Consider the following 24,976-nt stretch of genomic DNA (forward strand, 5'->3'; position numbering starts at 1 on the left):
TTCTGCCTCCAGAATCCGTTATGTTCGGAACCGATAAAAACGTTTTAGGTTCAACCTTATAACAACCATTTTAACAATGAATATAGTACAAATCTTCTAACCGAACTAATTAAAAATAAAAAGCTCATTTGGAAACAGAGGTATTATTTTATTGAGATGACGTCCCGTCCCAAATACCTATATCAAAAAACCTCGATAGGTAGAATGAATATACAAGGTGCGTCTTTTATATCCCAATGTCATTATAACAAGAGCTCTGTGACCTACTTTCGAATGTGCATCTACGAAATTCTCGCCCTATATAGTCTCGTATAATCGTATAATTACCAGGTAATTGCATAATATACCTACATATATTAATATAAATACTACTAGTTATATCTATGTATAAATCTTTGGGTACATTCTTAAGCACCTACCTATCAAATTCATTACCCATCAACTGAATGAGCGTTACTACAAACATAATTTGCTATTCCTATTCATCACATGCAATCTCAGTCGGCGCGGCTTTCACTGGAGACCATTCATGAAGGTTTCACCTTCAGTCATTGAGCCTGGCGACCTTCTGGAGCCGCGTCATATCGATGTCATACACACGCATGCGCAGAACCAATCCTGCGCACACCAGGAGCCTCACTCTATAAGAGGAAAAACTAAGTTACGGAGCTTTACTGCGCGAGCTACGACTCTATCTCGTTGTATTTAACGCGCCGATTGTAGTCGTGATTAGTTTATCGTCAGTATAGAGTAACCCTCAGCCCCTCGGCAGGTCTTGTCAAGCTTTAATAATAAGCTTACTTTTCCATGTTCCCCTATTCGGATCTTTGTTTGTGGCACACAGTAGTGGGCTCATAGCAACTATATTCTCGTTAGTGGTGTGCTAAAGGCGTTGCTGGGTCGACCATGTTGTGATAAAACCTGCAAAGTTGGTTTGGTGTTTATTTTGGTTTACAGTAGTTTTTTCGGTTGTGTAGTGCTGAAGTATTAGTTGAGTAGCGCCAGTGAGCTTTTGGTTGCTGTGAAGTAAGGAGTATCAACAGGTAGGTTGGTTTTTGTTGATTATATAGTATGGTAAGTAAGATGAGGCGTGGGTGTACGACTAGACGAATCCGTGGGCGGATGTTTGGGTACGCGTATTCGGGGGTATCGGAATATTAGATTACGTCTTAAGAAGTTACTGTTTGGGATTCCTGAAGGTTTTGTAAATTAATTAGTTAAATAAGGTTACAATTTACGCCTACGCGGCTCGGAATGGAATAATTTGCTGCCTTTTTTGCGAGGGATGCTCGCGGAAAAATCCATTATCGATGAAGCGAAAGCCATTAAACAAACAGTTCAAGGACAACTAAAAAAACCTCTTGTTTCTTTCTCGTGTAAAAATATTAAAACGTTATTTGATTCTCCATAATATTGTTACTAACAATATAAAAAACAATATTCTTCGGCCTGTGCAAAGTTATGACTACAGATTATCATTTTACATGTAAGACCTGGGTACCAACCAACACAAACAAACGTTAAATGAATCTTAGGCAGTTACAGATATTGTTTTCGTGAATATCCCAAGGTTATTATAACAAAAATTGTTCAGAATGAAGAGCTTCGTGACCTACTTTCGGATGTGCACCTATGAAGGACTCACTCTATATATTTATCGTTCACCTCTGACACTTACGGGTAAATAGCAAGCCAGGCTTTTACCACTAAACCACAGGGTATAAATTTAATTAATTACTAACGGCAAACTATTTAGCTCTTCGCCATAATCTAAACGCAATATGCAACCACTTTGACGACGGAGCCTCTCCATAATCTAATTTATTGCAGCCCAGTTTTATGATGGGATATTTATTAGGTTTATGTACTAACTTGTTAGGTTAGTTACTTATTCTTATATCCCTTTGCAGATTAATATTATATCTGAAAATTTACTGAAGCGTTGAACCCATTTGGTGTAAATTTCCTACGGGGGGTATTTCGGTATGTACATTCTATTCTATTCTATTCTCTGTAGGGGTGTAAGTACCTGCACCTGGCTCTCTCGAGTGGAACCTTTGTGCATATCCCCAAGGTCTAAACTGCCTTCCTAAGCTTGGACCATTTCCCACCACGCTGGTCCACTGCGGGTTGGTGGGTTGACATATCTAGATGTGCTAGATCTAGATATGCAGGTTTCCTCACGATGTTTTCCTTCACCGTAAGAGCGATGGTATACATTGTACTTAACCCGCCGGTGCTCGCGTCAAATTTCGTGACACAAACAGTCGCGTGTGGGTCTTTTAGACCCGAAAGTAAATTGCTTTATTTTCTTGAATCAAAAGAGAATTTAGATATTATTGTAAATTAAACGTAAGGTTAGTAATAAAACTATATTCAAATCAACATTATTTATGTATTTATGTATAAAAAACATGTGTTTTGACAGTTTCAAAAGTAGTATGCCTCATGTTCTTATTTATCTACATAGGAACATATATAACAGCTTATTTTTATAAATTTTATGGTTATCAATAAAAAAAACTTATTTTTATCAAAATTAATAACCATTCTTCTACGTAAAACCAAAAAAAAATCAACTTTTTATATAAAAAAATTATCAACAATCAGCCTTCAAAGTTAACATAAATTTACATACAAAATTACTTCCTTCTTATATTGATTAAGTATATGATTAGGTATTTTCTTCAGTATTTTCACATATTCCGATTACAATTAATGCATAAAAATGCAGTGTGATCTCTAAAACGATGGTTTAAAAGGTTACGTGACATTTCTGAAAGAAAAAAATAATAAAATAAAAAAAATATCATAAAAATAATACTGACACAAACCGTCGGTCTTGGGTCGAAAAGACCCATACTCACTTTGAATGTCCATCCTGTCCAAGTGCCGCGGGCAATCTGGCCGGGGCGGGGAGTGCGGTTAGCCTATATGGTAACTTAAAGGTACTAAGCACGCCAGTTAGTAATATCGAATATTTTAAAAGTTATCGAGGTATAAATAGAGTGCTGGGTCTTTTCGACCCACGCGCGACTATCCGCGGGTTAAGTTAAAATAACTCATTGGTACATGTCAGCGCCGGGATTCGAACCCGCATCTCTTGATTGAGAAGCGGGCGCTCACCCGACTGAGCTACCACCGCTCCCGACTGAGCTACCACCGCTCCCGACTGAGCTACCACCGCTCCGGAGCGGTGGTATGTACATTAAAACTATGCTTTCTACGGGTTGTTGCAAAAGTTATAACATAATCTGAAAGGTAGTGACTATCAGCTCGTTATTTTAACAACTTCTCCACGACCTATGAAAATGTTAAAAAATCGATTTACTCCTGATATTAAAATAAAAATAAAATGTGACTATTTTGGCATTAGTTTTCTCACACCTGTGCCGTGTGGAAAATTGCCGTCCTTATGCCGTGTTTTTAATTTTTGACAGGATTCGTTTGAAAAAGTTGCATAATTAGTTTGGGTTAATTACAAATACTGTGTAGTTTTAATATTTGTCCCTCAATTTTCAGTTTAAGGCTGTAACATTATTACCTAGGTCAACCGAAAATACCATATGAATAGTAGTAAAAACTTGAACTTTTTTTTACTTTAACATATAATACGGTTGGTTATTTCACACTCTCAAAGGACCGTATACTTGTATGTATCGTTTAAATCTTAACTCGATATCTCTGAGCGTTCCCGATATAAATTGATAGACTGACGGTTGGATGGACAGATAAGTAATCCGTTTTTAGGGTTCCGTAGCCAAAATGGCAAAAACGGAACCCTTATAGTTTCGTCATGTCCGTCTGTCCGTCTGTCCGTCTGTCCGTCTGTCACAGCCGATTTACTCGGAAACTATAAGTACTACAGTGATGAAATTTGATGGGAATATGTGTTGTATGAACCGCTACAAAAATATGACACTAAATAGTAAAAAAAAGAATTGGGGGTGGGGCCCCCCATACATGTAACTGAGGGATGAAATTTTTTTTTTCGATGTACATACCCGTGTGGGTATCAATGGAAAGGTCTTTTAAAATGATATAAAGTTTTCTAAAAAACATTTTTCTTAAAGTGAACGGTTTTTGAGATATCAGCTCTCAAAGTCGTAAAAAGTATGTCCCCCCCTCTCTATTTTTATAACTACGGGGTATAAAATTCTAAAAAAAATAGAGGTGATGCATGCTAATTAACTCTTTCAACGATTTTTGGTTTGATCAAAGTATCTCTTATAGTTTTTGAGATAGGTTGATTTAACTACGGAACCCTTTGTGCGCGAGCCCGACTCGCACTTGGCCGGTTTTTCATTTTGAAGTACGGAACCCGAAACCGACTTTTCAATGGTTTAACTCTTTCTCTTTCCCCTGTAGGATACAGCTTCCCCCGCGAGCTTTGTTCGCTTCGCCTAAAAAGCTTTTCCCTCGGGAATACCAGGATAAAAAAACTTATTATAGCTATGTTATAATTTTTCGTAGAAATTCCAGGATAAAAAGTTATGCTTAATCCAAAGTGTCTAAAGCTTTTACAAAATTTAGCATGTTGTAATATGTCAAATTTAGTAAAAAATGGTCAAGCCATTTTCCCGTGAAACACATTCATCCATCCGTACTTGCAAACTTATACATTTATAAGATGAGTAGGACTTATGTCTCTTTGGTTGACTGTACGGTACATCCCCTCGCGTATAGTTCTAGGGGGTGTTTTACCCCGTTCCAGCTTTCATGTCAGTTGAGATTTAAACGCCGCGCGGGGCGGTCGCGTCTCGAAAATCTAGATTGAAAATTAAAATAAACATAAAATATACTCGTTTATAATCATGGATATAACCATAACGAGACATTTTAGCTTGGATGAAGTAAGTTGGTGTTTAAATCGATAATTTTGTTTGTTGTTGTAACGATTGCAATTTGCATTTAATTTTATTCTAGTTAGCGACTGACAGCTGAAACTTTGTGAACACTGAAATTGATGCTGTAAGAAGCTTTTAGCTATAGCAACGTAATTATAACAAAATATACAAAAGAAAACAAAAAAAAATACAGAGCTTTTTTTAGTTAGTAGGTATTTAGTACCGACTTAGTGCAATAAATTAAGAAACATACTTAGTACAATATTTGTAGATTAATAAATTAATATTCTAATGCAAGCTATTCAAACAGTATAGTATATCAAACAGTATCAGCATAGGTTTGTTTTTTTCTGTAACTAATTAAAGCTTTATCTCAAGAGCTTTCAAGATTCGATTATTCCGATAAGTATTATTATATATTTCGGTTATTATTCAACCTTTCTGTCAATAATAATAATCTGGTTATATGATTAAAAGACCCTTCAAACGATAACTTAAATATTAATATAGTTATTGAAAGTGTTTGGATTCGGTAAATACGTTACGTCATTATTGGCTTGCTTGCGAAAAATATAATTTGGAAATGGTTAGGTATTGAAATTTAATTTCAATTTGTAGTGATTTATGGTTGGTAATTCTTTCTTTTCACATCTATTAATTGCTTGTTTACGACTTACAGAACGACAGAAGACTAATATTTGTTGTATCGGTAGGGAAAGTTCTAGGTTCCGGGCGATAAAATTTTATCTAATTTCTTCTCTGATTTAACTTTTCCATTATGACTTTAATAGGTACATTATAAGAGTATAATCCAGCCGAAGTTAATAGCCCTTACATTTAGAAGAAATGAACTCATAATATTTTTATCACTTTTCATGAAACATGTGTGTGTGTTATTTATATGTTTTATGAAAAAACAGACAACAAAAATGTTGATTTACACATATTCCAACCACTGAACTTGTACTATCTTGATTCTTAAGTTTTAATTTTTCTCATTTTTCCTAATCTGTAGGTAATACCTATTTATTAACATTAAATTAACTTATAATATCAGTTCACCAGTTCAGAGATTTTCTTGGTATTCGAATGGATTTCATAATTTAAAGTCTGTTAACTTGAGTCTTTGATCTGTCACGGGCAGAAGATCAAAATCAATACCAAGAAAATTGCTTAATTTCTAGAGCTAGTACAAACTACAATTAGTAGAACTTATTTTAGCAGTACCTTTGTGTGTGTTTCATTAAAAAAGTTAAAAACGAATTATGGATATCTGATAAAATAAAAAATAAAAATAGACTCAAAACCCCTTAGGAAGTTAAAAAATTAATTTTATAAATCATAATTTAGAAGTTAGAGTGATATTGAAATAGAATATGAGTGAATTGCATATTTTGAAAATTCTATGTTTAATGCGTGCACGATTGCACTCAAATACTTTCATACTTCATAAATATTTTCTAATAAAATACCTGTGTGGCAACTTGCTCATACTTGAGCTAATGTCAGCCGAGTAGGTAGGTACTTGTATGAAAATAGTTTTTTTTTATAATTTCCATTGGAAATATGATTTCCTAAGGCCTCCGTTCAGGAAATTACTCTCTTTTCATTCAGAATCTCTTGGATCCGGAACGAAGTATGGGGAAACTCTTACTTTGTGAAGTTTTTCCTTTTGTTAACGTAGTAGAGTTTCACTTTGAGCTTCTGTAGGGTAGCTCTCTAGTCGTTTGTAGATTATTCTGTGCAACAGAGTTGTGAGGTAGTTTTGGAAAATTACTTTCGTTTTTATAAATACAATTTTAATCACATAGTTTGGACACATCTGACTACCCCTTCGGGGATTAGGTACAGTCGTAACAATTATCTGTGTACCTACATACACATTAAAGGCAAAATATACAATTGATACTTACATAATAATTATTTCAGTAGGTACATAGGTTACTCGTAACTCGGAGCAATAAAAAATGCTGATGTGTTATCTATTTTCATCATTTTTCTTTAGTCATCTAGAATAGAATAGAATAGGATATTGCTTTATTGAACACCACATAAATCAGACATACAAAAAAACATTATGTACAATAGGCGGCCTAATCGCTGATAAAACCGCCTATTGTCATCTAAATTTTTCTTTCTATTCGAACAATTATGAAATTCCACCCTGAAAAGGGTCACTACCATACCCATCATATGAATCACATAAATACTTTACCTAATAAAAAAATAAAAATATTTTCTAACGCAAGTGGGTTGGGGATATGATAGAACTCAAACATTTAACACTCAATACTCGAGTACAAATATCGGGCGATCGAAAAGGCACCTAAAGCATTGCAGTCAGAGTCACTAACTGCTATACCTATAGATACCACCCGTTCGAAAAAAAAATAAATAAATAAATAGTCATTTATTTCAGGTAATGCATAGGTACCCATATTGTCTTAAAAATAATTAAAATTAAAATTTAAAATCTACATCTACAGTCTTAGGTCTTACAATAATAACTAGTATAATGTATAGGGTTACACTAGTTATTTGCAAAAGACAGTCATTTGCGATTCGCGTCCTGATGAACAGATATCCAATGCTTGTAAAAAGGATTGGTGATATCTTGCGATACAGCATTCAAGATTGCATTTCCGGAGCTGCTCAGCCCCGACCAGAAAGAAGCGATACGTGACCTGAGGACGGCGAAAAAGTCGGGCACCCCCGCCTCCGCGAACATGCTCGACGCGCTACAGAAGCGTGGCAGCCGCATGAGCGTGCGGTATGCATCATTATACTGCACCCTCATGGTGCTCATCGCCCTTCTGGTGTACTTGATCCACAGATGGCAGGTGTACATATTTTGGCAGTATGCTTTAAAAAGAGTAATTTTGACATCACTGCTGCATCTGTGGAATCTACGCGCGAGCATGTTGCATCTGATCGAGAGTGCCCGCCTTTCCCGCTCGATCTCTCAGGTCCTCCGTCAAAATATGGCCAAGGTACTTGAACCGCTGCACAACCCGAACTGGTGTACCATTCAGAACTACCTCAGGGACCCTCTCCGGACCTCTGCCAGCCCTAAACACCAACATCTCCGTCTTAGATACGTTGTACTTCAGCCCGTGAGAATTGGCATAATTCTCACAGACTGAAAGTAGCTTCTGGAGACCGTTGATCGAGGGGCTGAGGAGCACCATGTCATCCGCATAACTGAGGTTGTTCATACAAACCCCCCCGACATGACAACCGACCTTGGTGCTCCTCAGACCCACGATAAGCTCATTGACGTACAGGTTGAAGAGGTCCGGAGAGGTGAGCCCACCTTGACGCACCCCGCAGTCTAACCTATACTCGTTAGATGTCGAGTCGCCCCACCTTACACAATTGGTTTGGTTTCCGTACCAGAATCTCAAGAGACCCACAATTTCTTTAGGAGTATCTGAGCGCAGCAATTTGTTCCAAAGAATATTATAATTCACCAGATCAAATGCCTTGCTCAGATCCAGGAAACAGGCATACACTGAGGTTGAACGCTTGACGTAATAGTTTACGGCATGCTTCAGACTCAGTATAGCCGAGTCTGTTGACAGACCGGGACGGAAACCAAACTGAGCATCATCGATGTCAAGCTTACCTACCAGTTCAGGTTGTAACAGCCGCTCAAGCACCTTCCCAATGATAGTACCCAGGGAGATAGGGCGATAGTTGCCAGCAGATCCCAGGTCACCTGTCTTATTCTTCGCCACCGGCACGACCACAGTTTTCATGAGTGCGCTGGGCAGGTAACAAAACCTAACGCACATGTTGAACAGGCTGCACAACTTGGCGTAAACCTTGTCGCCCGCACACAGCACATGCTCCACGCTCAGCCCGTCCAGGCCCGGCGCCTTGCCGCGCTTCATGCCGCGCACGCGCCACGTCCCGCGCGCTGAACTGCAGCTGCACCTGCTCGGGGGCGGGCGGTGGCGGCGGCGGGGCGGCGTGAGCGCCTTCCACCTGCAAGGGCGTTACCTTGAATCTGCCGGCAAACATATCGGCGATCTCCCTGGGATCCTGTAATCCTTCTACTGAGACAGGAAGTCCTTGTTTAAAATTTAGTTTGCGTGTTGAGTTCCAAAATTTTACAAAGTTTTTGTTCTTTCTGTGCATAGCAATGATATTAACTTTAATAGATTCTTCATTCTTTTGACACCATTTTAGTTTATTTTTGAATGATTGTCGACTATGTTTCATATTTTCATAGATTGTACCAGACTTTGGTTTGCCGGCGACTAACCAGCACCGGAAATGCAGTCTCGCCAGTTGATGGGCGTCTTTCACATGAAAGTTCCACCCTAAAACTTTTTTACGTTTTCTACTCGGTTCATCAGGACGCGATCTCGAACTAACAATCGCGGCATTCTGAAATATATTCACAATTTGTGTATATAAATTATCAATCAATAAGTTAAAATGTTCTGTCAGATTCATACAACAACCTTTCATACAATCCACACAGCTTACACTATCTTTCACACTATCTAATTTATCATTACAATAATTAAAATACATATCACATTGACTGCTATCTCTATCACCCCATATAATACGCTGAGGTATCACCGTGGCTTGACTAGAAAACTTTTGGGGAACAGACTCACAGATATAGTGGCACTCTATGGCGAGCGGTAGATGGTCCGACCACGCCGCGTCGTGCAGCACCCTCGCAGACAGCACGGTACTCCAGGCCGCTCCCGTCGTCAGGCAGTGGTCCAACCACCTACGTGTGCCGTGAGCCTCACTAACAAACGTGAATGTGTCTGAGTCTATTCCTAATAATTGTATATCCGCACAAGTCCATAGCACCTCATTACAAAAATTTGACATTTCATTTCCAAACAAAGTATAGGGGTGAGCGTTAAAATCACCTAAAATATAAACACTTGGTAATTCGTATGTGTCAATAATCGCACTAATCCGAGCTAAACAACTAGTAAATTCAGTCAAATTATCGACACAATCGGTAGGCATATAGACCGAGAATACCAAAAAAGAACGAGTACCATTTGTAACTTTAATACCTATTATGCGGTCACAGTCACAGTCTACGATACTTACATTTGTAAACATTGATTTGCGCCATAATAGTGCCAACCCACCGTAAGGTCTCCCGCGCAATATACCCACCGATGCGTCGACTGATGACTTAGCCGTACAGTTGAAGTCATCATCTATTTCGTTAACAAAGTTAAGCTCATGTGGAAGCAGCCAAGTCTCCTGTAAAGCTAAGACATCATACGATTTACATAGCTCACGGATATGTTGGGCCGATCTCTTTATATATATATATTTTTTTTTTTTTTTTTTAAATGACTACTTAATTAATTTATAGTGGATCTAAATCAATAGGCGTCCTTACCGCTAAAAGGTCTACATCTCTCAGAGCGATCTATTCCAAGCAACCTTCGAGTGCAGCAATGACTTAAACCTATATTGTTTCAGTCGTCAATGCGAATGCCGCTCTCAGCCATGGACGCGGAGCCGGACCTCAGCACGTTCGAGAACAAGTCGGGGCTGGCCGAGGACATGAAGTTCCTGGCCTCGATGCCCGAGCTGTGTGACGTCACGTTCCTAGTGGGCGACACCAGGGAGCCCGTGTGTGCGGTGAAAGCTGTGCTGGCTGCGCGGAGCAGGTTAGTTAGATGATATGTTTGTCTTCGTATAACCTAGATTGCTGGTACGAAACTTGCGACGACGGGCGGAGCGACAATTTAATGGCGCGTAGGCGATGTAATCAAATGCATTAAGTATACTATGTCCATCTTATTAATCCTTTTTGACATTCGAAATCCCATAGATATTTGATGAATGCAAAGAAAAACTAACTGTACTTACCAGACATAAGCAAACGTCAAAAAAGCATTAATAAGATGGACATAATAGTATAAAAACATAGCTTTGTGTACAAAACCACCGTTTTTATGACTAGTATTTAAACTAAAAAAAGAAAAATATGTGTACCTATCAGTATGTGTATACATGTGTGTGCTGTGAGTATGTGTGGGTTATTATGAGTGTTTGTCGTAGAGAAAAAAAAACTGCAGCTAAAGTACTCAATGTATTTGAAGCCTTTGTAGCTAGTTTTGTTAGAATAATAATCACACAAATGCAACTAGGATTTTCTGCTTACTGAGTGCTTTCTAAAGCTTAGGGGAACTGTAGTGCTGAGTATATTTGATAGAAAGCTTTAGCATGAACAAAGAAGGCTTTATTTGTTCAGAGTGCTAAAAGCTGAGTAGTAAAACAAGTATTCTTAAACCCCAACGGAAAAATAGGTGTGATATAAGTTAAACGTAATTATGTATCTTTTTGTGTGTATCTGCCTGTGGTAGCGTAGCTGTCAAGCGGCTGAATTGATTTTCATTTTATTTTGTAGGGTCATTGGTAATATTACCTCGAGTGTTCTTAGCCATGTATCATGAAAATAGGTTAAACCGTTTCAACCGTTTCCGGGATTTTTAACGTTGGTTAGGTTTTATTTATGCCAAGATAGTCAGTTTATTCAACGACAGTAAAAAAGCTACGCTCGCTCCTTTATAATGATGTTATTTTGCTTATACTCTCACTAACAAGCACAAAAAGCCGTGAAGGTTGTTGGTAGGTACCTAAGCTGATTTTATTTGTTATGCAATTTTCTCCTGTAAGATGGCGTCGTTTGATCCGCTTACGTCAAAGTTTTCTACACTGTAATAATCTAAGAAATATTATCATAAAGCAAACTATGTCAAGACTATAAAGTATCTTCTTTTGAAATATGCGCCTCTTTTCAAAGAAGGCTGAGACCTAGACTGAAAATATCTTGGAGAAAAATTCTTTCAAAGTGAGCTTGTTAGATTTTCCGATATTTCCCAGGACTCCGTTTTAATGTGACTTTATTGGATGAAAGATGAAAGAACTCGAGTCAATATTGAAACGAACCAGATGCGTATCTACGAATAGCGTCTCTATCTTTTCATAATATACCTACCTCGAAGATTCTAGAACTTTCAAGATTTATTCAAATGCTTTCATGATTTGATAATCGTTTTGAGTGAATGTAAACTGCTGAATAGGTATTCATTAAGAGTCGTGGTGGCATTAAGATCTCGGCTCTCATTCGTGAGGCCGTGGGTTCGTATTTGGTATGTACATATCTATGATTTCTTTAGAAATAAGGAATTATACTACGAACTCAGTGAAGAAAAACATCATGAGAAAACCTGCTTAACTAGAGTCTAGACGTGCAAAAATTGTACCTACTAATAAAAAATATCAATGCGAGTCATTTCTGACTACTTCTTGTAGGTATTCATTAAGACTTAGGGTAACATACAAATCACAACCTGTTATAATTATTTAAACCATCTAGACGTTTTCTAAATCAAAATTTACGAAAGGTACTTTTGAGCGTATTAAAGAATTTAATAACAAACCTTTACAGGGTGTTCCAAAAACTGCTTTACCAAGCCCCCAGTCCCCAACGCAAGAAGGAGCCAGCGCCGCGGGAGAACAAACTGCGCTTGTTTCTGAAGAGAAGCTCCGAACCGCTTCTAAATCTACAAAATGCGGCACAGCAGGTAATTTACGAATTTACATTCGATACTGTAGCTTTTACGGTTTGACATACATAAAAGCAACTCAATAAAACCCATTTTATTAATTTAAAGTCTAGCAAAGATCAATGATTACATTTCATGCATATTATTTTTTTCAATTTAAAATCATTATTTATCATGGTAAAATGATCCAACCGTAAAAGTTTCAGATTCCTACAAATGTTTTTTTTTTACCCCGAAATGTGGTTGCCAAGGCATGCTGATTATGCGACTGTCCCTTTATATGTTACCCCGAATTCCTCTCCAAGTTATGACGTGGACCAGAAATAGCGACACAATTTTATGGTACTTATGTTAAGTCATGTTCCTTAAAATATTATGTAGAGGTTATTTGTATTTAGTTTTTTTTCATACGTTGGATAACATTTAAAAACCCTATTTAGTATCACATTGCTGACTTCCAATACAGCTACATATAAGAAGTGACGTAAAAAAAACCTTCTGATGAATTCATTTTCTTCATGTTTTTTTTGAAATTGGCATATTAGCTATATTATATTTTACTGTGTCCACACAGAGATCATCTTTCGCGCAGCAATTGGCTCCAATACAAGAGGTAACAATAACAAAAAAAACGGTGATAGGTTTCTTATTCGGTGTTTATATTGTCAATTCACTTTCAATGTTTGTAGATAACAATACTTCACGAAGTTTGACTTATGTTTTTACTTTATTGTGGGTAATTTGACATTACGTGTTAATCCAATCTTCCAAATGTATGTATGTATGTACACTTGTTTTATGTATTGCATGATCTTTGCACCAGCTTTGTAGTCATTAAATGAGTTCATTTGTAATTTCTTTATTTATGTCGTTTTTATTCACTTCCAAACTACCTAAATTTACCCACTTTTATCAAATTTGCATGCCACATTTAAATTTGTGTCCACCTATTGTATGTCATCCGATTTTCATTTCTTATCTATATTTTTTTATCTTCAATTACTTACATCCTATATTTTACGTAAATTATATACTTTTCCATAATATCTCCCTGTTACTTATTTATAATATTCATTTTTTAAATAAAAATAAGTAAAATATTTTACTATCTACAATTTATTCATTAACCATTCCAGCAATTAATACTAAATGCTCACTACGAGTCCCAACATCTCAAATTGTTATTAAAATTTGTTCTGCAGCCAAATTCGCAGCAGCACCAGACGCTGATCATTGAAGAGTTTGAGCCGGATGTGTTCCGTCAGCTGATCGAGTACATCCACACTGGGTGCGTCACCCTGCAGCCCCGGACACTGCTGGGTGGGTAGAATACACTCACTGACATTGAAAAAAATCCACTTGCAAAATGCCGACACCAAATGCCCTCCAATTTTAGCATAATATCTATCTTTTCTAGTTGTTAATATTCTGATGCGCTGTTAAATGTACTACAATATTGCAGAGAACATCGTAAAGCTAGCTTTTTCGGTTTAAGAACAATTTGGTGATATTATCACGAGTGTATGTCAAATCGTAGCAATACTTAGCCGCAGAGCTTAAAAAGCCTTGGATTATAACTATTTCATTTGAAAATGTCAGTTTTAATAAATAAAATTTATTTCTCTTTCGCTACATTTGTAAGTCACCTCACACACGCTCGTTGGTTTCCAAAACTCCTACTGTGGCTTTTCTAAATAAATGACAATAAACCGCCAAAAGTGCGTTTGTAAAACTGAGGTAAAAAACAAATACCATATTTAATTGTCCTGAATCGAATTGTGCCACATACTGAGGCTAGGTCCGGCAAACTGGAAATGAAATTCTAACAGATGACTGTTACAATGCAATGGGTAAATGAAATTGTCGAATTGGTTGTTTTGCCGCTTTGACCCATCAATGGAAATTGGTTTTCATTTTGTGAATGAATTTAATTGTAGAGTTGTTTCATATGGAAGCTATTACAAGAGCAGGTCGATTTTTCGATTTATAGTCGGCTCACCTATGCTGTTGGTAAACTAGACTACGTGAACCTATCATAGATGCATCTAAGGCAAACCTAATTACAGGCGAAGCCACGTAAACTTGTAAAGTACCTAACTGATGCTATTAAAACGGCGTTTAAGATCGACGAAAGTACCTACATATCTGCCAAAGTTTCTAAGTGCTCGTTCTAGAATCTGAGGAAAATATGCTAATGAAAGGTGCTCTACTTGGAACATTGAAACTAATTACATAGGTGAAATAGCTTGCCATGCTGTATGTATAAACCCATGCCTAACATGGCGAAAATCAATAAGCTAACTGTTTATAATTGAAATAATAATAATATAATAACAATAATATGTTATGGAACGAACTAACGAAGCCGGCTAAATTCAAAAAGAACAGCAGAGTCAACTCCATTCTGAGCTTCTCCAAAATTCCCCCTTTCTCATTACTACAACAACTTCCCCAAGCCCTAAATATCCGAGACCTCTCCCAACTTCCAGGCGTAATGAACGCAGCAGACTACTACGGGCTGGACGAGCTGCGCCGAGCGTGCGCCGGCTTCGTGCAGTGCTGCATCACGGTGGACACGGTGTGCGCGCTGCTCGCCTCCGCCGAGCGCTACATACAGTACAAGTGCACCAAGAGCCTTGTGCAGAAGGTAAACACTAATGACATTGGAATGGCAAAGTTTTTAAAGCGCTAGTTTTAAGAAAAAATATCTGGTATTCAGTTTTTAATAAGACTATTTTTGAAAAAAGTGCGCTTTGTACATTTTGCCCTTCCATCGACATCCATACCATGCCTAGATAATCACTACTGCTGAAGGTATATCTAACACATATCTACATCTGTTTCCTATATCACACCTGCAAACGGGAGCGAAAATTTTGTCATGCATCTACGCATCGCAGTTTCAAAGCCCTATCGATAGCCCACTAACCTAACTAACTAAAGTAACATGGCCCGGCCTTTCAAAGCCCAATCTATAGACTTTTTAATAACTTGGCTATCTGCTATCTGCACCCTTTTCAGGTGTTGGAGTACGTGGACGAGCACGGCAACGAGGTTCTCAACCTGGGCTCGTTCACGCTGCTGCCCCAGCACGTGGTCAGACTCATCCTGGCTAGAGAGGAGCTGAAGGCTGACGAGTTCACTAAGTTTCAGGTTGGTTTCCTGGCCACAAGAAATTTTTTCGTTCTCGCATTGTACTTTACTTTTCAAGACTATCAACAGAGAGTTAGTGATAGCCGATGATGACGATAGAAAAATACATCGCAAAAATGACGATATACTTACCCTAGATGGGCATATCGACATAATTTGAGTTGTATTTCTCTGCATATCACCTACAGCAGTATACTAGTATGGTAGGTACTATTGCAGGTTGGGCGGAAGTTGCTTATCAATACAGCGCTTAGCAAAGATCATATTGCCTAGTATTGAAAAACCGAGAGATTCTAATAACTAATAATATAATAAATCTAATATAATAACTCCAGTAGAGAATGATGTCATTTTTGTGTAATATAAAACTTTAGCACCTTGGTAAACCACATAATATTATTATTCTTGTCACTATTTTATTCTGGTTTTACAGGCCGCCCTAATGTGGGGAAAGAAGTGTTGTGATACGAACCCGAATGAGAACATAAAGGAGGTGATGGCGAACTTTCTGGAGTTCATCCAATTCCACAAGATCCCGGCTAATGTGCTGATGAGGGAGGTGCATCCCTTGGGCCTGGTCCCGTACTCCATCATCATGAACGCTCTGGCTTATCAGGTGCGCATTTTTCTTCGTCACTGGACATTAGAGACTATAAAACGGGGAAAAAGAGTGGAAGGAAAGCTGGCTGCTTCTTAATTTTTTTTTCTTTGTCTTCATCACATATGATTCCACACAGAAAACAATGTGGTGTCAGAGTCTTGACTATCCGACCAATCTGCTTATATCAAGCGTGAATGCAACAGTCTGGTTGCAGCTTGTGCCAAGTCTTAGTGCTCGTCTTACTCTCCCAACAAACATTTTACCCTCAGTTACAGCTATTTTTATAACTTTAACCTGTATAACTGTGTTATAATTATCTCAGTTCTAACATAAAGCGATAAAGATGAGTTAAAAAATGAAATTAGTGTTAACAGCAGGTTTAAGTGTTAAAATGGTATTAGTCAAAGCAATTATAATTAAGATGTTATAGGTTTAAACTGTTTCAAGAACCTAAAGCTATACAAGAGTGCTCACTGACACCTGTTAACACTTATGGTTGTTAAGTGGTTTCCTTTAATACTCATATAAATCTTTAGGTGTCATATTGAATTTAGGCTGCAGGAATTGGTTATAAAAGAGATTTTGTCAAGAGTGCAGTAAGACAAGATTCTTACAGTGTTGGAAAACTCAACAATGCAGTTTTAATCTTTAAGGTTAACTTAACTTACGCTTATTGCGTTAGGCAAGTAGACTGTACAAGTAACGGTGTTAAGCAAGACTGTGAGGATCGACTAAGACTGCATAATACCCTTGGCTAAGGGTTTTCTATTTCTAAAAGTTTAAAAGATGACTTAGGTGAGTCTATATGTCTTAAATGTAAGTTCGCCATTTGCATTGGCGACCTAACCTATAAATTACTGGGATATACAATATTTTTCTTTAAAATACTTACCTATTTATGTGAATTTTGTCATTCCAGTCATGCCAATCGATTTATGAAACTAATGGACTGTATGTCCATTAGTTTAAGGATACAAAAAAATACAAAATTGAGTCGTCTATTTTATATTTACTTATGTTTCATTTGAAATCCTTAATAAATTCGGAGCGCATTAAAATTGAGGTGGGAAATATGGTATACATTACAGTAAAATTACAATGGCATATTATTTTCAATTCACAAAACATGTTAAGTCAAGTTAATATATTATATTTACTGTTATTATTATATTAATCAATACTGTCACTTTAATACTGTTGCGTATGGTTGCTGTTGACACTATTATCTTCAAACACATACAACTTGTATGGTGAAAGTGTATTCGAAAAACGGTAACATACTCACTTAACCCTTTTTTACCAAACAAATAAGAGTCAGAGTGTCAAATAACCATTCTACAACTACAACTATACCGGTAAAAGTTCTAGCTGAGAGTGATTAAACGCTCTTCTATAGTAACTTTAGCACTTCAATGACACCGTACTACAGGCTTTCTATAACTTAAACACTTCAATGACACCGTTTTACAGACTTTCTAAAGCCTTTACTCTCAAAATCGTGGGCCTCTTTCGTGGTTATAAGTGAGTTAGAGCACTCTCCTACACTCTTATACAGCTATGTCTTAACACTTTAATTTTCGAATGGAACCATTATGCAAGTTATATGAGAGTTTTTTTAACGCTACGATGTTAGTTGGGCTGGTGGTCAGCTTTACACTGGTGGTTTTATGAGGATGCCTATCCTGCTTAAAATAATCTTCTAATTATCTTTTTTTGTTGTAGAATAACTTAATATCGCTTGTAGAATCAGTAATGAATGGAGTGCTCAAAACCCTGTTGTTGCAGGCAGACCCGGCCAGCGTAGATCCTGGGAAGCTATCTCCAGCCCGGGTGCGGCGCGGGGGCCGGTCCATGTCTGTGCAGTCTTCTCTCGACCCCTACGGGTCCAACACCACTCTCTCTTCCACCGGGTCCAGCGATGTCCCGTCGTCCGACTCCCGGCACAACTAACGCGAGGGGAACCCCCCCCGTCCCGCACCAGATCCTGTCCCCGGCCCCTCCACCGCCCCCACCGGACCAGCCCCCGCCGCGGCTCCCATTCCATCCCCGTCAGCCCCCGACAAACCTACAGAGAAACTTGGCCTGTTTTCCTCAATCAAACGAGCCGCCAGCAAAAAGTTCGGCGACCGCCGCTCTCCGACCCCGAAGACGAATCGAAGAGTCGAGTCGCGGTCCAAGTCGGACTCAATCAAGCACGCAGCGCTCACGCGACAAGTTTCCGAGACCGTTGGAGTTGGAGACACTACATTCGAACGCTGCAGGCCGAGAAAAAGAGATAGTGAAACAGAATTTCCTGTACGAAAATCTACATCCGAGATTTCAGACACATTCCCCTTCGTTAGACGCGCTTTGGCTGAGATAGAGAATGGCTTGAACTATTTTAGGCGTTCTATTGCTTCTGATGTTCTATTGAGCGAGCTTCGGGCGCCTTTAGCTCGGCCTGACCCTGTCGTAGTGGTAGCGCCTTCAGAGGATGACGAGGAGCCGATACAGACGCCTCCTCCGATGGGTTTGAAAGAGCGTCGTGGATCGCGAGGCTCGCCGTGCGCGAACCTGCCGCCTCTGATGTTGCCGCAGGATATTCTGGAGCCGTCGCCCGGGCGCTTGTCTCCGTCTCCGAGTCGCCTGTCTCCGCTGATGGCTCGCGAGCCGGCTTCGGCACCAGTGGCTCGTGACGTCACCCGTGAAGTGCCTCGCCGCACGCGCACGCGCTCCGAGGTGCCTCCCGACCCGCCGCCGCGGTCTCCGCAGACGCCGCGACCAGCCTCAGTTTCTCCAAAGCATACCTTCGCTTTCAAAATAGTGCTCAAGAAGGTAGAGAGTACGCCGACAACGTCATTCGATCGTCCCGACCAATGAGAGTACCTCCTCTAAGCGCGGCCGCGGACGGCGGCAGGGGTACTCGAGGCAACGCGCTCTCTCCATCATAGAACAGCTAGCATAGATTAGTTAGCGACAATTGTCACGAAAGTTCAGAACTGGAATGATCCAAATTATACGCTTTGGGAATTGAGGCTGGTCCTCTGGATTGATGTATGTCATATTAATATGTGTATGTCTGTGTCGTTCAATGTTATTGTACGTATAATATTGACGATTTTGGAGAAATTTCATTGAATGTTAACTAAGTATCGTTGTATGTTAAAGTTATTACTGATCTATTGATCAGTTCTACTATCTATACCAATGTGAAGCAGGTCGACAGATTTTTCTACTCTTCTACCCAGTTTCTGAAAGTATCCTATCATCGCTAGGTTAACGTTACAATCTTTATCAAGAAACTGAATTAGGTAGGTAGTTTTGAAGATAATTTCAGAAGCTGATAGTAGGACTTGTATCTTCTATATTTTTCTACTAATGAGGTAGAATAACACATACAGGTATGTAGTAAAGAAAAGTATATCTATGAAAAGTATGACATCAGTATTAGGGTCCATATTCTAAAGATGGTCAAGAGTGATGGCATAAATTATAATATTCTGTATCAAAATATCAAATATATATGTACTTTACCTAAATTACGCTTACCTATCTACATGCTACACCATAAGGTTCTTGAAAATAATATCATAATTATAACATTGTCTAACAATACCGTATAAATTTTATACAAGCACACTGAAGTTGTCTATGTGTATTTTCGATGTTATACAATGTTAGGCGTAAAAGTATTTTTATAATAATATTACTTAACAATAAAAAGATCAAAGATTATATAGCTTCAATGTTCTTGGTCAAACACAGTCTATATGTTGAAGTCACAGTTCATTTTGTTTAATCGTAACATTAAATTTGTTATAGACATTTAGCCGTTCTTAATAAACAGAATTAATAATGACCACTACTACTTTTCCACGCATGTTAAAACGATAGCAAATGTGAAATCTGGCTATTATAATGACTGTACTTCAATGGAAAGTGTATACTTTCATTACATGATTTCGTATGTCTGTTTGATAGTTTGTATAAAACTATAAAAGTTTACCTTTTCTCGCATAAAAACTGGCGCCTCTAGCGGAAACTATCATGAAACTTTGACCCGGACAATGATAGATAAAGATATCAGAAGAAAACCTAAACTTTATTTTTCGTGAATTACATAACTAGGAACTCTGCAGATGAATGCAGACTTCACTTGTTTCAAACTTCTCTCTACTCTACAACATGGTGTCAAAGTATGTATATAACAATAATGCATCCTGCCGCCTCGGCACGGGTCTGTTATCGACGACGTCGATAAACTCGTTTTACGCGAGTTCATCCAATCACAGTGCCGTATTTAATAAAAAAACTGGAATAGTGTGATTTGTGTTTGTTAAATAACTAATCAATGTCTGATAGATATAAGGTGTAGAGGTATTGTTGATTGAACCCGACCCACAATCGTTGTTGTAACGTCTGGAATGATTGTCTATGTAGAGTGATTAAATTTGTGTGTTTACTATACATTTTACCTATTATTACCTATCTATTGTTTCAGCTCAAATCTTACAATTACCTTATGTCTTAAAACTCTTATGTGTTTGTAGTTTCATGATTCTTTAAAAATGCACAAATTAACTTATCTGGCCCTAAAAGAAATCGATTTTTTACCATGAAATGCTTTATAAACACATTTATAATAATATATAGATGTTTGGACCCGCTTTTGATTACAGTACCTACCTATGTATGTGTTGTCAAGGAAAAAAAGTGTTTTCTATTATATAAATAAATGGTAAATAATAATATTATTATAATGAAATTGTGACGAGAGAAATGATTAAATGATTTCACTTGAAAATTTCAGTTTTTTATTTTTATTTTAAGAGCATACTTTTGGGCATAGATCGAGCAGACAGGTACAACTTCATTCTTCTAATGTTGTGGGTTATATTTCTGGCTTAAATTGGGTAGTAAATTGGTTAACCAAACCAACCACCAATTGGTTTCTCTTGGCTATTAGCACACTCGCAACATACTGGCCCCAAGCCCGGCCTATGAATGAAAAGAGCTATTTTCATTTAATTTTCAGGGATATAATTCCAGGGTATTTTTATACCATGAACATTGAACAATGTTCTTACTTGCTAAATTGGATATAATAATATAAAACATAATACGTTACTAATAATAACTTATTGTGCTATTCAAAAAGTTGTTACCTCAGTTTGTCGTTGATTAAACTGTCTATTTTCCTAATTATCATTTTACATTTAGCCCCACTTGCACAAACATTTAAATCTAGATTTAGTGTCAAATGTCGATTTAAGAACCGTCAGTCCATAATATTAATTTAATATATTTCTGCAAGTGGCCCTTAGACCTCAAACATACGCGTCGTCTTCAATGTGTTTGTGTCATGAGAATCTAGCGACTTTTCACACCAAAACAAAACACTATAAAACAAAACACAACAGAACACTATCCTAAAAGTCCATAACAATAACCTGGGGTGCGGTTGTTCCAAGCAATATCCGGAGCCAGCATCGCGTCCGGACAATGACAGCCATCAGAGGTGAACTGCTTTGAACCGAGCGTGATGAGACACCGTAAACAGGGGAATGTAGCTAGCTAATCGAAATAAACCTCCTGTATTTTCTTTCTTGAGAGTAAATCGGCTGCCATGTACATCTTAGGTCTAGTACCTAGCAGCTAGAGCTGAGCTTAGATTCTCATGTAAAAAACACAGTAGTGCGATTGAGTGGTGAGAAAAGTTAGACGGTCGAATGGTGTAGTGGTTAGTGACCCTAACTGCTGCTATGCCAAAGGTCCCGGGTTCTATTCCTGGCCTGGCAGATATTTGTTTAAAGATAGATATTTGTACTCTGGTCTTGGGTGTTGATATTTATATTTAATATGTATCTTTCTATGTATGTATTTGTGTAGATATATCAGCTTTCCGATACCCATATCACAGGCTCTGAATATTTTGGGGTCAGATGGCCGTGTGTGAGATGATGGTGATGATTTATTTATTTATTTATTTTGATCGAACAACCGTATTTCTGGATTCATTCCCACTAAGGTCTCTCTCCCACCGATATTTCAAAGTATGTTTGAGTTCTAAATGGAAAATGACAGTTTGTTTGCGACTGTTTTAAGGAGGAGAATAGACTCTATGCTTCTACATAAATATCTATCCCCGAATAGGATCTAAAACTAATATAAGCGGCTAAACTAAAAGTGTTTGTGACCGATACACTTCGAACAATATTAGGGAATATATATAGCAATATCTAGCATAAGTTGGTGACACTATACTCAGCTAGAATAACAAACCTATCGATATTCGTATGCTTCAACAACTCATTCGAGTTCATCTGAATGGGGTAACCGACTTAGACCAGCTCGGTACACTCTGGCTTCCCCAATAACAAACCTGACAAAACGTACACATAATATTTTTATCATGAAATAGGAAGATAAACTTCTACACTACGCCTAAAATGTGGGTCAAGCTACTTTAAACGGTGCTTAAAACGAGATGGACACTAAATTTGCAGCTGCGAGTTTCATGTAGTTTTGTATTTAAAATATTAGTTTACTATTTTTTTATTTATTTTTTACTATATTGTAGATACGTAGAAAGTTCGTGAATTAGTCAATTATAAGATTGATACAATCATGAACATGTGTCAGATTTTCCTGCCCACAAGGAGAACAGATGATGCAAGAGAGTTTATAAAGAGCTCCATTAAACCAACAAATTTCCTACTTAAATCTGCCTACCCTCTGGGAAATAAACGCTGTTTAAGAAGTGTACTTATTCACATCTGAAATAGGGTAATCCGTATTCTTCTTCCTGAATTGTTCTATGTTCATGACTTTCTGCTTAGGTATAGTGTACTAGCTGTTCCCGCACCTTAAAAAGTTTTCCCGTGGGAATTCCGGGATAAAAACCGGGTCTAGACCGTATGTATACCAAATTTCATTCAAATCCGTTCAGTAGTTTTGGCGTAAAAGAGTAACGGACAGACAGACACAGTTACTATCGCATTTATAAATTATTTTAGTTAGGATTAAGATTTATTACCCCCGAGAACTCCAAAACTGAGGAATACATTCTACTGTCCCTTGTGAAAGTTTGCTATTCGGTGCTGATAACCTTTAAAAAGTAGTAAAATATCTATACAGGGTGTTGCAAAAAGGGTATACCAAGCCGAAACCTACATGTGCAGCATGTAATATTATTATCGAAGCCCGAAAATGAAATCAGAATTTCTAAATTCGCGAAATAAAGAAAACATTGCCCATAGTAAAAAGTCACGTAACCAACTAAGTTTCTATGGAAAATGTTTTTTTTTTATAAATCAAACTAAGTTCAGTTCATTTTTATCTTCAGTCGAAACTTTACCCAGTTGGACAAACAGAATATAAAGATCCGTTACGATGTAGGTAATTTGTCACTAAAATAAACATGAATCTGAATTTTTCATGTTACTTTACATTTTTGCTCTGTGGCTAGTACCTACCTAGTTCACTGTGGGTTGAGTGTCTCATCATAGCAGTTGAAGCACACTTCTGTGACCCTTTGATGAACTGAACTACGGAAAATCTAGTTTTAACTCGAACTACTTTCGTACGTACAGGGTCTTTCTTAACAAGTGCAAGATTTGGCATAATTAAAGTACCTATTATTTTTTTGCGGATTCCTACTAATATAATAAAGGCGAAAGTTTTTTTTTTACTTTTTCTCTTCTTTATTTGTTACTTCTTCATGTCAAAACGGCTGAACCGATTTTAATGAAATTTAGTATGGAGTTAGCTGAGACCCTGGATTAACACATAGGCTATTTTTTACCGTGGAATCCCCACGGAAAAACTTTAAAAGGCGAAGCGATGCTCGCGGGAACAACTAGTATTGAATATCAGCCTGTTAAAGTCGCTCTTACAATTTGTTAGCCGTTTTAGGGTCACATAATATTTACTTACCATGCATAATACAACACAAAAACTTCACAAATAAAAAAATATTTGCGTAAATTTTATTGTCACATAAACTCGAAGCTAATATTTGATCTCCTGATAGACTATCCGATGGGTAAATATTAGAGAAACGATAAAAAGACCCATTCATCAACACGAATAAATATCATAGATACATTCTTATAACTAAATAATAGGGATGTGCCAAATAGATCTTGATATAAATTATAGTGTATATATAAGAAATATTTTATAAGAGAAAAGTGTGGTCTGATAGAAGATGTAGTGACAAGAGTGACAAAGGAGTGCTCTATATATTATAGAGCAGAAGTGAGTGGAAGAGTCGGGAGGGGTCGCCCTAGACGGATGTATGTCGACCAGATTGGCGACATACTGAAAAAGGGCCAATTTAAGAGTACCCGTAACCGACGAGCATGTATGAGCAGGTGTATGGATGTGGAAGAAGCGAAAGAGGTGTGTCAGAATCGTGCCCAGTGGAAATCTGTAATCTCTGCCTACCCCTCTGGGAGACAGGCGTGAGCGTGTCTATATGTATGTATGTATAAATTATATTCGGTCTAGTCTGTTACGAATAAAAAATGGAAATTTATAAATAAGTCATTCGTGGTTTTGGGCACAGACTACGCGCGCGTCAGAGTTGCTGGTTACAGAAAGTCGCCATTGTAAGGGTTCTTATAAAAATACTTAATACAAAAAAGTTAAATAAAAATTCTTCATATTTTCTATTAGAATAAATAAGTTAATGTGTGATACAGTAGGAATATAAATACATACAACAAAAAAGTCTTGACAATAAAGTGTGCGTTTTTGCAAAGACTTTTTATCATTTTCAGTCATTTACTTACATTTACACACATTTTAAAAATAAAACACCGATT

At 37.6% G+C, this 24,976-nt stretch overlaps 1 protein-coding gene across 5 annotated transcripts; it reads left to right on the forward strand.

The window, feature by feature from the left end:
• Nucleotides 1-742: 742 nt before the first annotated feature.
• Nucleotides 743-20,936, forward strand: LOC105380328 (serine-enriched protein). 5 transcript variants are annotated; one of them, XM_048622338.1, is made up of 9 exons: nucleotides 743-928; nucleotides 10,320-10,510; nucleotides 12,298-12,433; nucleotides 12,990-13,028; nucleotides 13,618-13,735; nucleotides 14,905-15,062; nucleotides 15,437-15,568; nucleotides 16,002-16,184; nucleotides 17,955-20,936. In XM_048622338.1, exons 2-9 carry the CDS (start codon nucleotides 10,326-10,328, stop codon nucleotides 18,117-18,119), a joined length of 1,116 nt encoding a protein of 371 aa, XP_048478295.1. In that variant the 5' UTR covers nucleotides 743-928; nucleotides 10,320-10,325; the 3' UTR covers nucleotides 18,120-20,936. The 5 variants fall into 5 exon arrangements, with proteins under 5 accessions (XP_048478295.1, XP_048478294.1, XP_048478296.1 ...); XM_048622337.1 differs by having other exon boundaries at nucleotides 751-1,043; XM_048622339.1 differs by lacking the exon at nucleotides 743-928 and adding an exon at nucleotides 4,730-4,853 and having other exon boundaries at nucleotides 17,959-18,105.
• The last annotated feature ends 4,040 nt before the right edge of the window (nucleotides 20,937-24,976 follow it).

The sequence above is a fragment of the Plutella xylostella genome, chromosome 8 (genome assembly GCF_932276165.1).
Source record: "Plutella xylostella chromosome 8, ilPluXylo3.1, whole genome shotgun sequence".
NCBI classification, from domain to species: Eukaryota; Metazoa; Arthropoda; class Insecta; order Lepidoptera; family Plutellidae; genus Plutella; species Plutella xylostella.

What these genes read in the sequence shown, in the direction of transcription:
- LOC105380328 (XM_048622335.1), top strand. Translation starts at nt 4,815, where the DNA reads ATGGATATAACCATAACGAGACATTTTAGCTTGGATGAA. An exon ending in TACAAAATGCGGCACAGCAG is followed by an intron (nt 12,434 to 12,989) that starts GTAATTTACGAA and finishes GTGTCCACACAG; the next exon opens with AGATCATCTTTCGCGCAGCA. An exon ending in TGAACGCTCTGGCTTATCAG is followed by an intron (nt 16,185 to 17,954) that starts GTGCGCATTTTT and finishes CTGTTGTTGCAG; the next exon opens with GCAGACCCGGCCAGCGTAGA.